This window comes from Amblyomma mixtum, chromosome 3, assembly GCF_055824585.1.
Source record: "Amblyomma mixtum isolate Tamu chromosome 3, ASM5582458v1, whole genome shotgun sequence".
Classification (NCBI taxonomy): Eukaryota; Metazoa; Arthropoda; class Arachnida; order Ixodida; family Ixodidae; genus Amblyomma; species Amblyomma mixtum.
This window is the reverse complement of record NC_143014.1, coordinates 397,033,902-397,049,054: the sequence shown is the minus strand read 5'-3', so window position 1 is coordinate 397,049,054 and position 15,153 is coordinate 397,033,902. Positions and strand designations below refer to the sequence as shown.

Genomic DNA, 15,153 nt, shown 5'->3' with positions numbered 1-15,153 from the left:
TTATCCGAAAGTTAACAGATGTTCTTTCATCTGCTGTGGCCGCTTCCACGTCTATCACATCTAATAGGCGTTACCATACTTAACGTAGTCTATATACCTCACGCTCTCTTCTGCGCTGGTTACGTACAGATGATACCTTATACAAAAATCTAACGACAACCTTTTAATACACATCTTCAAGGGCAACTCCATAGGTTTCAGAAATCGACGAGCTTAAAGGGGTCGAATTTGTGAAGCTTTCAGGTAAAGCATGCGAAGTCCTTTTGGGCCAGAATTGAAATGATGACGCAAACGCTGAAAAAAACGGCCTTCAACCTTCTCCGCACCGCGTAGCGCCAGTCGGGGGCGCATATGACGTCACTGACATTACTCGTACATTTCCAACGCGTAAACGCTTGCTTCCAAGGGAAAAAACCAACGCCACCATAGGTAAATCCTACTCTGCGCTTTTTAGCAGCACTCAAAGAGGCACGGCAGGGTGTGGTTGACGGAAGCGGAAATTTGAAATGTTGCCTTCTGTGACGTCACACCGAGCTTCTCCGCGCTCCTCCGCGCTCCTCCGCTGCCTTGTGCGGAAGCCTAAAATTTAATCGCCGATTACGCCACTATTTTAAATAGTAGCGCAAAAACAATTGGAATCCTTTACCTATAGCCTATATAGATTTTTAAATTGAAATTGAAATTGAAAGTTTATTTCTCCTCGCACATTACAGTGGAAAAAGGGGACACTGGGCAAAAAGCTGGGTAATGCAGCTTGAAGTAGCACCCAGTGCCCCATGAATACAACGACAGCAGTGTGTTTCGCGAACATCAGGCTTATGGTAAGCTCAATAACCCCATCAAAACAAAGAAAGAAAAAGGGGAACAACAGTGTAACCCTGATCGCGTACGCAACAAAAGAGATGCACATAAATAATAGGAACAATATACAATACAATACACCAAACCTATTTACAATGATGCCAAAATAGACTCGAAAATGCACATGACAGATAATTACTTATTCTTTGAGATGTCTTGTATACAAAACATTATTTGCTGCCAAAAAGTTAAGGTAATTTTCTAGGTTATAGGATAAGGACTGTTTGCGATATAAAGTACGGCAAAAGGGTAGAAGCCAGGGTAAAAGACATCGCGTATTGTACACTGGTATGTATTGACGTTGATTAAAGGCTGCAAGGAACAGTTGATTATTATTTGAATCCTTGAATTGCGCTGAATTCTCCAGAGGTAGTGGAGTTGCCCTTTAAATAAGATTGTGAAAAAAGTTAAACTAACTTAATATGGGACCGGAATTCAGAAATACGAAAACAATAACAAGATAAATGGCAACTGCTGCGAGACCTTTTCAATTGCGATAAGAAAGAAGACCATAACGCATCAATTTGGGTAAACGAATCTCGGATGATTTCATCTAACGATATTTCTAACCGCTTCTGTAGTCATTTTCTCCCAAGATCAGCAATCGTCACTCTCCAATGCACTCTAATCTCTTGCAAGGCAACCACAGTCGTTATTTCTTTGTCCAACTAGTCCTGCAGAAATTTATTTTGTCATAGAACAAAGTCCTGCCTTGGCTAAGACATCTCTGGAAAACTCATTAAAATATCTTTCAATATACTGTAGCGCAGCAAAAGACGAGGACACAAGAGACGAGAAACGAACAGCACGAGCGCTATTAAAATAGTTTGTGCACTAAGAGCACTGTTTTTAGCTACATGTTCTACTTTGTCAAAATGTTGCCTAAATTATACCTGTCTGGAGGGCACGTACAAATTACAAATAATTTTATTATGTGTTTTACTTACACTATCAAATGCTTACTGTTTATCGTTTATGTTTATCGATTTCTGCAAAGCATTTGCCTCTTGTCACCATATCATCTTATTCAGTAAACATGAGCCTGACGGCATAATTGTACTGTCATTACTATTGTAAAAACTTTCTATCAAATAGACGCCATGTTGTTTTTATTAATAACCATTCCTATGATCATATAAACAAAATATTTTTTTACGATGACAGATTTTGATTTTAAAAGCTATGAGAGATACTTCGGTGCCACCTTTTGAGCTGGAGTGTACAGCAAAGCGGACATTATGCACCTGATATGGATCAATGATTAGACAATTAACTCATTTTTCCTCTCCTTCAACCGCATTATCATAACGTTGGTGTGCTGCTCTTTCGAGCTTATCATCTCATGCCTGAAATCGACATGTTTGCGCTTCAGATGCCCTTGAACATCTCACAATAATTTACTTCTGCCTAGGATTCATACTGACTATCAAAAATACAGGTCACATTTTTATCCGATTTACTTTTTTGAGCCAGTCATCTAATAAAATAAAGATAATATTGGTCTTACAGCTTTCGAAAAAGATATTGAAGGTGTTTTTAAATAGCAACTAACGATTTTTTTTAATTTGAGCCTTGCATCTTGATGCTTGCTTTTGTTACGTTTGCTTTGTCAGCATCGGAAGCCTCTCTCGCGACGACATAACCTTGGCGCCTCCTTATGTACACTGATCTATTGCACTACCATGATTTATTATATGAAAATGAAAATTGAATTAAAATTTGAGTTTTGAGATTTGAAAGCTATTAGCTTGTCTTGTGGCTTCTGGTTTTATAAGAAAGCGGCAAACAGCCGGTACACGTAGCTGCATAGGTTATCAAGCGTTCATTCTCCTTTTTTATTAGGACTATCCTTCGGCGGCCGTGTCGGCACAGTAGCGCTTGCTTCAGGGACATTGTCGAGACTTTCCTTACTCTGCACTGCCTTCAGGGTCCCTCTAAAATGCCGATACTGTCCGTAAAACTAAACACAACAGGAAGATATATTCAGCGTTGCACGCCGCGGGTATATCGGAACACATGTGTCGGTAGCATTATTACGGCTTCTCGTTAAGAGGGGGCCTCCACAGGTAGCGCAATTTCACGGCAGCGTTTCCGCGACGAAGGTCGAATGTTCTCCACTGGTCCCGCAGTGAGAAAATAACATTCACCGAAGAAAAAGCAACACACCAGGACACTTGAAAGGTCATCACCTCAACCTGTCACCATTGTGTACACCATTTTGTCTGTCCTATGGCCACAAGAAATGATTTCCGCAAAACGACCTCTGACTCAAATTATGTATAGTATTGTATCTAGCGTGTCTCAAGACCCTGCCATTCAGAGGGGATATATATATAGCGTTGCAACCTATTAGATCTCTCCTGCAAAAACATAATTCGTGGGGTACCAGCCGACACCTTCCAGAAGTAGGTCACCTACAACCTCTTCGCCTCTGGCCATACTATGCTCTCGGCCAGAATCCACACAGAAGCGGCTCTCTTCAATGTGAAGGCAGCTGCGTGCCACGCACGGTGCTCTTTTACCAACTAATCTCAGATGTAGACCTCACCGCCTCAAAGCTCACCGCCTGCCACTGCCTTGGACGCCACGTCGACGTCTACTTTCATACCCCAACAGCACAAATATGGTATGTCTGCTCTCCGGACATCAAGAACACTAATCCCAAAAAGTCACACGAGTGTTCCTCACGTTGTGCAAACTGCGCCCAGGAGCACTCCACTGCTTACGCCACCTGTTCCGCGAAAACCAAGACGATTGCCACAGCAGTGTACATGCATTCCAGATTCAGTTCGCAGACCCGACTATTACCGCAGCTGCATGCGAAGCCCAATTAAGTTTTCTCGCTAGGACGCCTTCAAGATCTTCGCCACAACTTAAGCCTCAGCAGCGAGGCGTGTCCAACACTAAACCAAAGCCGATACGACGTCTAACCGACTTCAAATCACCAGCTGCAAAGAATCCGCGAAGGCTACACCAGGTAATGACAGCTATTCCCCGGTTCCAAAAGTATGAGCACCCAAAGGGCAAGCCAGTCACCTCCGCATACCGATCTTCTCGCCCCCTATTTTTTACGCCAAGACACGTAAGTAAGCCTTCTTAACAACGCGTATACAAGCACCTGTGAAATTACCCTCATAACTAAAGACCACAGTAGCATCTCCACCACCGACACCAGCGTATCTCACTCTCAAATAATGCAATCGCTCACAGCTATGCATCGCAAGCTAGATTACCTACGCTGCAAACGCCACCCCTGCACACACAGCCCAAAGCGCGAAGACCACCCTTTTCCCAATCCCCGCGCCCGTAATTCCAAACAACGCCGATAAAGCGGGTCCTTAGTGTTATCTGACCATCATGGTTTATTCGCTAACAAAACAGCTCATTATAAGAGAGTAGAGCTGCCGTGGCTACTCTTCCAAGTTAGCTACCCCGCAGCTCTTCATTCGAAACCTACCTCAACCCCTCACTTCATAGCCATTTAGAAAAAACTATAGGCCTCTTCAGTATCGCAGGGTATGCTTCTTAAACCTAAGCCCTGCAAGATCACACAGCCCGTACAACTGCATTCTGGGTTTTTTTGCGCAAAAGACACGACACAAAAGAAAAGAAGCAGCGCTTGTCCTGTCTACCTCGTTTCTTTTGTGTCGTGTCTTTTGCGCAAAAAAGCCCAGAATGCTTAGGCACCAACTAGCCTGCAAAAACATACTCGTACAACTGCATTAGTGAGGAGAGGCCCCAAAGAAGCTTTCATTGACCCCTTTCTCCCGCAAGGCACCTCTTCACGAAGTTACTGGCACAGTTTTGCAACTCCCGAAATCCAAGGCCAAGCGGATAACCTTCCTGTCAACATACTGGCATCCATACACGGTACCCGAGACTCCTTTTTACTGACCCCCCCCCCCCCCCCCCGCAAATGCTCGAGATCACAGGTTGTGTCCTCTTCGGAACCTTCAAAGCGCCCCACCCTACCTGGGCAATCTTAAAACTGCACCAAACGTTGTACCACTGGAGAGGGAATCATCCGTGAACTCCTACTCTGTCATCAATGACCACCTGACCCCTACACATGTAAGCAATTCAGTCGAACAGCGCACAAACCCAAACGTTACCTTCTACATAAGTCCCCACAAAGTCAGTTGGCACATTACACTATAACAGCCTGGGAATGCTCATCACATACTTGTTCTCACCAGCACGTACAACATCGTGAAAAAAAACGCCACGATTGTGTCACAAACATCAGAGCGAGATTACTTTCGTCAGACAAAAAAAAAACCTCCCGGTCGATCTCTCTAATCCTGCAGGTTCTGTGTGCTCGGAGCAGGCTGACTATATCCTCCCTTCTGTCAGCTTCAACAAAGACAAAAAATCCACGAAAGATTTCGATTGTCGGTAATGCGAAATTTGAGAACAGCTCTTTACACGCCACATGCAACGGCTGGCAGGTGGCGTATTACGCTGCTATCCACCCTCCGGGATATTCCCGTGGCAGCCACCTTCTTATTGTCCATTCCTCTGCTCTCCCCGTGGCAGGTGGCGTTTCGCTTTGCTACTACGTGCCAATACGCCACCTGTAACACGCCGTAACATGCCACCTGTCAGGTGGCGTGTTACAGCGACAATGCCTACGACACGGAACGCAAAAACGGGCGCTTAAGAGCTGTGTTCTGAAAAGTTTAGCACAACTCTACAGGAGGAGCTGGAAAAAAAAACTCTTGAGGCCAGCACTAGGGCCTAATGAAGAAGAGCACTTGCTCCGCCAAGTCCCGCTGTTGCATTCGTGGACGAGCACCTGGTTCATCTGTGAGATGCTCGCGGCAGTCTCATCTGTCGCTGGCCTAAAATCAAGCGCAACAAAACCATCAAGAAGCTCACATAACTCTTGACCACTGAAGCACAAACACATGCAGATCACCTGGTATGCCGTTTCCACGAATCTTTTAACGGATAGCGCAAAACTAAACGCGGGTGGAACATCATTCAATCCCTCATCCAACCTAACTCACCTAACACCGTCCAAGACACTTTCTTCGCCCCAAATACTGACGCACTCTATACTCGACAAGACAATCCCAGCCTCTGCGCCGAATCGGCGATTACTTTACAGAAGTTTCACTAGGCACTGTTTTCTACCAAACGCAACATCACCTCAGGAAGAGTTGGTGTCACCAACTGCTCCATACCCTCTCCCTTGAACTTTTCGTAACCCCTCCCTTTTCCCATATGCAATCACATCAGAACAGGCAGTCTAACCCCTGAATAGAAACACTCAGAAGTTTTTTTTTATTCAAAAGCCAGGCAAACCACTTTAAGGTGCTAAACCCCGTCCCGTTTCTCTAGCGTCATATGCGGTGATGCTCCTAGAGAGAATGGCCACTTGTCACCTAGAGTTGCACCTTGAGAATAACATCTTTTTTTATAACAACGTGGGCTCCAGAAGGCGTATATCTACACAAGGCAGGATCCTTCGTAGCAACGACGACAAATACCGATTCTACAGCACCCAACTCAGAGCTAAACTTGACCTTGATATCTGCAGGGCTTTTGACAACATGCCACACAAATCCGACCTGGACTACCTGCATCAGACTACGCTTCCCACCTGTACAGCCATGTTAAAAGCGCCATACAACTCCGCACTGCCACTTTTCATACTCCCAGCCATAAGCCAACCCTTTACCGGCCGCCAAAGACGCCCTCCAAGGTTGTGTACTCTTGTCCACTCTAGTGAACACCGGTACGATTGGCGTTTATTTTCTAGTTGAGCCCATCCCCGAACTTAAATATTCTCTTTTCTCCGATGATACCTCGCTTAGGGAGACATTATGGCTGTACTGAAGATCAATAGGCAACTCTTCAGGTGACCGCCAATGTGACTGATACCTACACTTGCTCCATTGGCCTCTTGCTCGCCTTACAAACCCGACCTTACCATCCGGAATGAAAATAGATACTTTGCTAATTGCGCTGTCGTTCAGGTTCACGCTGGGGCACTCGTGTTGATTAGTAATATTATGCACAACTAACCATATTATCAACAAGCTGGTTAGATAGATTTTTCAACGAGTATATATACATCGCCGAGCTGGCACCACAAATTAAAGGACCAAAAACTACTCTACATCAATGAGTTTGCCATCCACTCCCACAATCTATACACCATTCTTTAGTTCTCCCTCACCTATATCGGAAAACATAAACTGGACATAGCCCGTTGAAAGGCACACCGCCTTGCTCCGGCCCCCCAGCCGACGCGCCACTTGAGCTTACTGAGGCCGCACTGATCCCCAAAAGCACAAGGATCCCTCAAATTCCCGCTTGTGGTGACTATCGTGTCAAATGAAACTGTCCGCAGTATTCTCGTCCCCCCTTTACCTACCTCCCCAACCCCTCAGCATGACGGAAGTGGCTGTCTACTACGCCGGAACGGATGTATCGATTTTTCAGCGGTTTGGCTGCCCACGCCAAAGCAATCACCGAAGCTGAAGAACATGACACTACGCCTAACCCAGTAAACTAATACTTTAGGAAAAATGCCCTGGACAGAGGGCTTGATTCTTTTAGTGCGTTAGTGCTAGTTGCCTCGCTAACGAAAAAGCCGTCCTGTCTTCGGTTGAAGCCTAGGAGTAAGCCGGCTAAGTTCGGCGAAGCGTCGCGTCAGCTTCAGCCAATCGCAGGAACCTCGGGTGAGGTAGGAGGAGCGTCGTGCCAACAGCAGCCAATGAGGGAAGGGCGTCGTGCCTGTAGCAGAAGAGAAGATGAAAACGCACAAACGCAGTTACGTGCACATGCAGATGCCAGAAAGAAGAAGCGAAGGATGTAGTCACCGGAGGAACGTGCGGTGTAACAAACGGTAACTCATGGATTAAACCGGTCCTTCTACAGATGCGATATTCCGAACGACGTGCACGGCGAACTGCACAGCAACGCAAGAGAAGAGCGCCAATGTGAGTCATCCGATGGATTCGATATAGCGAGGCGGCAAGCCGGACCAGAGCGGCTAAGAAAGTAGAACCAGAACCTTGCTGAACGGGATGCGGAAACAGATTAAGAGCGAATACGCTAAGAATAGACAAAGAAGGGGCGAATGAGGAAGTCGCCGGGGGCAGTGTTTATAGAGAGACTTCAGCTTCTAATCGCTCCCGCCGGAGCCGATCGCGACTTGCTTCTAGGAAGTGCGAGAGCGCTGCAGTCGACCCCTTGTTAAAGCCCTTGTGCCGTCTTGGCCGTCGCGCGGTGCGGGTGACAATGTGCGTCTCGTTGGATATGGTGGCAGAATGTTTGGCTGTGCGTACATTTTTTGTTTTCGCGAGAAGTCAATCCATTCATGATTTTCAGTAACCGCTAGTCAGTCTCCTTCGCTTTTGATATCCATCAAGGAGAAGTTTCAAAGGAGCCACGTACGGCACGATTAACCACTACCGCTCATGTAGCCGCTCCCTGTCAAGAAGTGTTATTATTCTTATTGAACTTCCGAGTGTTTAAGCGGCCTGGTTTCACTTTGTTCCCTACGATGAGCTGAAATTCAACACATATGAAGACCTGCATCATACGCAGCTGCACCATCACCTAAGGAGATACAAATAGCCGGTATTAGCTCCCTGTCTGACCCTCTACTCCTCAAAAAGTTGAAAAAGGACGTTCCTTGCGTGACACACTGCTCGAGAAAACACTCAATATATGCGACTTCAAGAAATCACTTATCTTATATACCTAGCGACGTCGTAGACGGTGACGCTGTGTAGATTAAAGGGTGCATCCTCAATGAAGAAGCAAGCCGTTCTGACGAGATTTCCGATCGATTCTGCCTAGCCATCATTTGTTTACCTATAAAAAGCGGCGATAGCCGAAGAAGATGGACGGAGCTGAGCAGGGCGCAGCGGGTATTTTTTTAAGTCATATTAGCAACAGTTGAAGAATGAAAATATTTGGAAAGCACATATCTCAAGGCTATTACGGAACAAGGTGCTTTCCTCTGGCTTCCTCACATCTCGCGCGGTCTAACTATATTAACTGATGTCATTTTTAGAACGGGAGCCTGATCCTCGGGAAATTTGTTTTCTTGAAACGGAAAGGAGAGGCTGTGTGTATCTTCGAGAGTAGCGAGCCTCAGTTTTCGTTCAGCTGCCTGCAGCCCTGAGATCAATTTCCAGGCCAGTTGGTTAATTTTTCTTTGGTAACACACATGCATATGTATATTTTTTTTTTGCAAAAGTAAGATGGAAAAAGAAAGAAGAAAAAAGTTCGTCCACTGAGACCGTCTAGAGTGGTGTTAGGTTGCCCGAGAGCAAAGCTGAAGCAGCCTAACACTCCCTGGAGAAAAAAAAAACGACGTATGACTATCTCTCAAAAGGCCCGCAGTAAAATTTCGAAATAAATTAAAGTGGTTCCTTACAATGTATCAGCCTCAATGTCGCATTTTTAAAAGTATCTATCTGTATTTCCGTGATGTCAGTTATTTTAGCGACTGCATTTGTCCCTCATAGACGGCAAGATCCTTCATTAGAAGCTTTTGTATTTAAACTATGGTACCTTGCCATGAGCAGCAGCAACCTAATTCAGAAGACTGGGGTGCTTAACACACTTAAAAAAGAACGTCGCTGGAACAAGTGTTCACGGGGCTTCGGTGGTCTGACACGACGCATGACGAGGAACTGCATTTTCAAATTATTCCCCAACAAGGTAAAATTTGCGCTGTTGCACGCCAGTTTATCAGTACACTTGTCGCAGACGTTAGCATGGTGAAGGTAGCAGGCGCATGTCTTTGCTGTGTGACTGCAAGAGCGAATGCCGGACGTGTACAGTGTGAGAATAAAAATCAAACCATCATACTCAAATTGTTATCCATGCGATAAAACCGGGTTTAATGATAAGATAACCGATGGTCCTTGAGAGTAAAGGAGTGGATTCGAAGAGAAGGCAAGCGTAGGAGGGGGCGGCAGAAAGTTAGGTGGGCGGATGAGAGTAAGAAGTTGGCGGGGATGCGGTGGCCCCAACTGGCAAAGGACAGGATTAATTGGAGAGACGTGGAAGAGGCCTTTGCCTTGCAGTGGGTGTAGTCAGGTTTATGATGATGATGAAGAATGATAATAAAAATAATGCCTCGCTGTAGAAGAGCATCCCAAAACAAACATTCTACAAGCAACCCTGCGAAAGCGCAACTTTGCGTGCCAGCAGACGACGATTGCTCTGATAGCACGACCCCGGACCGCAGCGCCGCGGTGGCAGGAAGAGCGGCGGGCCGCCTCCTCCCCATATGCGTGCGTGCGTGCGCGTGTGCGTGTGCGTGCGCGTGTGTGTGCGTGTGTGTGTGCGTGTGTGTGTGTGTGTGCGTGCGGGCGGGCGTGCGTGCGGGCGTGCGTGCGTGCGTGCGGGCGGGCGGGCGGGCGTGCGTGCGGGCGGGCGGGCGTGCGTGCGTGCGGGCGGGCGTGCGTACGGGCGTGCGGGCGTGCGAAGGAAGCCAACAGGCACGGAAACCAAGGAACATAGGGGAATATTTCTAGTTCTTAATTTGTGGTGTTATTCAATAGGAGATTATTAATAATGTAATTATTTTATCGCTTAAAGACAACAGATTAGGAAGCAGAATAAAAAACAACCACCTGTCGCCATGAGTAAAACCCTGTTTGGTCCACGTCACCATTAAGCCTCGGCCACGGCCGCCCATGCCGGCACCGCAATTTCCCTCTCGATCTCACTCGATAAGAAGCTTTCAGGAGCTGTTCAGCGGACATGCATTCAATTTGGCACAAACACACATAAGCACTCTTTGAAAATCGGTTGAAGCAGGGCATCGTGTTAGAGGGATGCTTTTCTGGACTGCTTCTTGTTGAAAGAACTTAACACCGCTGACCACTGTCTTAATTTATGTCGCGACGCGTTGATCGTCTGAAACACTTTCCGGCGTTCTTCATAGAAAGTAACCTGTATCCCTCCTAATAGCAGTCGCTTCTTGCCAGCAGACAGGAACTCGAGTATGACACCATATTCTCTGATTGAATGATTATGTTGACTCTGTACTAGCTGCAGGGTATGCCGTCATCGAGACCTATCGCGTTCCGCGACGCCCCTTTTTTAGGAACAGCGTTTGTTGATGCGTAGTGCAAAGGGAAGCAATGTGGACGCACTGAACTGTCTCTTGTGTGTCTCTTCTGGCGCTTTTACGAGCAAATGTGGAGCTCAGGATGAAGCTCACGCTGGTTCAGAATATGTCCACCTTATCAAGTACAGACTGAGTAGTCTTTTAGGTCACACACCCATTGTTCCAAGCAATAAAAGAGAAATTTAGGCCGATCTGTCTGAATACCGGACTTTTGTTGATCCTTTGCGCTGCCTTTTCGCCTTGCAGCTGCAAAGATGCGTTTTGTGTGGTCAGACCCCTGCAGTGTTTCTTCTTGGTTGCTTTGTAAAGCGGCCCTCAGCATATCTGAAAGTTATATAATCTATGGCGGCAAACTGAATCCAAAACTGATGGTAGCCGCCATGGTGGCTCAGTGTCTATGGCGCTCGGCTGCTGACCCGAAAGACGCGGTTTCGAGCCAGGCCGCCGCGGTCGAATTTCGATGTAGGCGAAATTCTAGAGGCCCGTGCACTGCCCGATGTCAGTGCGCGTTAAAGAACCCCAAGCGGTCTAAATGTTCGTAGCACTTTACTACGGCGTCCCTCATAGCCTGAGACGCTTTGGGACGTTGAACACCCATAAACCAAACAAAAATTGGTGGCAGCTCAGCAGCCGCTTCAGTCAGGGAGTACACTAATGTCTACGCCATTTCTTTTGTGTTGGCGGCGTTTACTGCAGGGCATTATGGGCGACAAATGGCGGTAGTCAATATTCTGAACCCCTTGCAACCAGCCGTGCTACCAACTTTAACCCTCACATGTAAAAGAAATGCAGAGAACTGTATTTAATTAAAGATTGGCGGTTCGACGTTTCTCGCAAGCGTTAATGTGGCGGCGGAAGGCATGCGTACTCTTTCGTTTGTTTTGCACGCATCAGATTTTAAGGGCCTGCAATCAGCTAAATTGTTTACATAATGACTTCTTATGGAAAGGAGTAACTGACAACACGAAAATCGTGCAGAACCACGAAATACAGATAGAAGCACTTGGCAGACTTTGCATAATTAATCATCAAATATGGGGAATTTTTTGTTTGCGAACTAGGCGTGATTCTTTAAAAAATCTGAAATTTACAAAGTTCTCTTCAACAAGATAATAATTTGGGACGGCATGAGGTAGCCAGACCGTCAGTGAGCCGGCTTTGTTTGCGATAACCGTTTCCACTGGTTCAATATTCCCCAAGAAGACTTTTCGGGGCTTAACGTCCCACATTACAGAAGCTCTCCACAAGTGAATGGAATGTCAAGCGATTCCCTCTTTTCTCACATTTTTCGACCGGATGGCCAGCGGCTGCAGCAATGTACAAAGTGCTTCAAAGTTAAATGTACAAGTGCTTCACGGCCGGCAAACTGTGAACCTTTGACAGGAGGAGTAATGACGGCGCAGACGTTCCACCGCGCGGGCAAACGCGGTAATGCCTTTCGGGGTAACAACGCACGTGTGTTCAAATGTTCCTTTGGCGAGCGTATTTTCAAACAACTTCGTGACGATTTTCTTTTTGTTTTCTATATTTCTATGGCAAGCTTGTTCGGCGCACGCTTACTTGAAAAGAACAGGCACGCAGCCTATCGATGAAAAGTGGGAAGTACGGACATCTATGAGGTCCCCGAGCCTTTTGGGAAATCTTCGCGTCGGTGTTTTCGCTTTGTTTTGCTGCTGTTGAGATCGTGGAAGGAGAAACCAAAATAAATAGAGATTCTTTTCGTTGTCATCCGGCTGAGTTTTCGTTGCAATGCAATTCTTTCTTTTTTCCTCCACAGAATGGCGTTATCACCTTCAAGGAATTCATCCGAGCGATTTCTATCACAACGAAAGGCAACATCGACGAAAAGTTAAACTGTGAGTGCCTCTGTTTCCTCCCCACCACTCTATAAATAGCTGAGGAGAGCAGGAACATTCTGCTCAAAGACGCTAGTAACGTCTTGTGTAAAAGAATTTCCTCCTAATAAAGAGGGCACCTTCTCGGTTTTGATGAAGGTAGGGTGACACATTACAGTCAGATATCACTTTACCGAATGTCAACTGAACGAAGTTTTCAGTTCAACGAACGTCCGACAAATTTCCCGCCAAAACGCCATTCTACCCAATGCAAAAGAGTCTCAAGTGAACAGGGTTCATTACACTGCAACTTTTAGTCCAACGAACATTTTGGCAAGCCCTCACCTACAGCCTCCGCGTCAGAAGGCGTCATTTTGGCAGACGTGCGGAAGTGTTTGCCCACGAAAGTGCAGTGTAGACACCAATATTTCGAAGCTGGGCGCAGATTCCGAACCCTCGCAGTGCTGTGCTCGCCCTTAGGAAGCTTTGGGAGGCCGTGTGAGCACTAGCTTAATATGTCTAGAATATTTTCAATGGGCTGAGCTGTATACAGGTGCGCAATGGCTAGCGCACTTGCCTTGGTCGCACTAGCAGCTGCAGCAAGGCAGCATACGCATTTTGTAGAGCGGCGTAATATCTTTTTTGTTGGCAGTGGCCGAGCGAGTTGCTTTTCGAGCGGTGATGGTAGCGTTCAAGATGGGATGAAATAGCTAGATTTTATCGAAAGTGCTGAATGCATAACACAAGCGGGGAGTTTTCTGTATAGTGAACGGAAGACCTTTCGGTAGCATTTGAACGACTCATTTTTACTGCGCCTCAGCAAAATGAACGGCACGTCAGTGCACGTTAAAGAACCCCAGGTGGTCTAAATTTCCGGAGCCTTTCACTACGGCGTCCTTCATAGACTGAGTTGCTTTGGAATGTTGAACCCCAATAACCAAACCAAACCAAACCAATCAGATGCTAATAAATGCAAGTGCTCTATACAGTCCGTTTATGGGCTGAAACCTATGGAAAATTGTCCTCTAAAGTCAGCTTCTCAAATATTGTGCAAACAAACAGGCACAAAGTTAAGGCAATGAGCAATCGCCTGAAATAATAAAACTTTTCAGTCTACTCGCAGTCGCATTACACTGCCGAAACTTCAGAAAGAAGACACTGTTGTTCAGGAAGACTGCTTTCCGGAGGTGCCTTCAAGCACAGATATTTTGGTGCCTCCTCAGCAGATAAAGTCAATTCATGTTGGTGCTAAATATTCTCCGTGATGACATAATAATATAAAATGGCGCACTAAAGGCAGGCTGTGCTTGAAAAGCTTACAATCCACATCTCATTAATAGAACAGTAAGTCTCTCGGTTCCTGTAAGCTATGTGCCACACTTAATAGCTTCATTCACTTAATTAGAAGGTGTTGCTGAGAAACTCCATAAGTCTCCCATTTTCTGCTGTAGCACTGGGAGCGCCACATACTTAAATATACTATAGCACACCAGAAAACTTGCATCTTATATTTACGTCGTGCTGTCGTAAGGTGCGTCCAACACGAATACGACGACGGTGGCAGAATAAAGACCTGCCACCGGCGGCTCTGACAACGTTCTATTCCTCCGCGTTCAGTTCCAACAGCCCTTTCCCTGGACGAAGCCGATCTCTCTTCCTCGCCGCCAGAGGCGCCACCCATCGTTCATGCGCCGCTGCAAGCCTGGATGCCCACTGTGTGCTGTTTCCGCCACCATACGCGTCATATAAGTCCTTTGGATAAGCCCTTGGGAGCCAGTGGCACTCCGTCACAAACATACAGATGAAAAAAAACGATTTCTAACGTCTAGCCCAATGTCTCTGGCGGCTCGAGCGACGCGAATTCGTTCCAACTCAGCGTCGGCGGAACTGGTAATCGCAACATGTGATTTTGCAGGGGCCTTCAACTTGTACGACCTGGATAACGACGGGTTCGTGACGCGGTCCGAGATGCTGGACATAGTGACCGCCATCTACGTGCTCCACGGCAAGGCGGGGCCCGCTGACTCGGAGGCCGCCGGCGCGGACAACCCGCGAAAGAGGGTCGACCAGCTCTTCGCAAAGCTAGACACCGTGAGTGTGCACGCTCGGATAAATCTGAATCCTGACTAGGCCGTAGACACTAATACGGCTCTAGCACCGACAGAACACGCTCCGGGCTGAACTGCTAGATTACAACCATGTAGTACACATGCGAGACAACGTTTCGATCGAAGCAGAAAGCTGGCCTTGTTGATGGTTCATCCTCAAAGAAAAATAAAATGCCGGTACGGTTATGCATTCCAATTAATGCGACTGAGCAGCGCGGCTGTTTGTGCTTTAGGGATTTGTGAT

General features: G+C 46.6%; 1 protein-coding gene across 1 annotated transcript in view; it reads left to right on the top strand.

Moving 5' to 3' along the window:
* Positions 1 to 15,153, top strand: part of LOC149357285 (frequenin-1-like) — a 410,602-nt gene that overhangs the window by 381,005 nt on the left and 14,444 nt on the right. The window contains exons 5-6 of the mRNA XM_089584489.1: positions 12,744 to 12,822; positions 14,717 to 14,892. Of these exons, the coding sequence (XP_089440615.1) occupies positions 12,744 to 12,822; positions 14,717 to 14,892 (255 nt within the window). The remainder of the gene's footprint in view (positions 1 to 12,743; positions 12,823 to 14,716; positions 14,893 to 15,153) is intronic.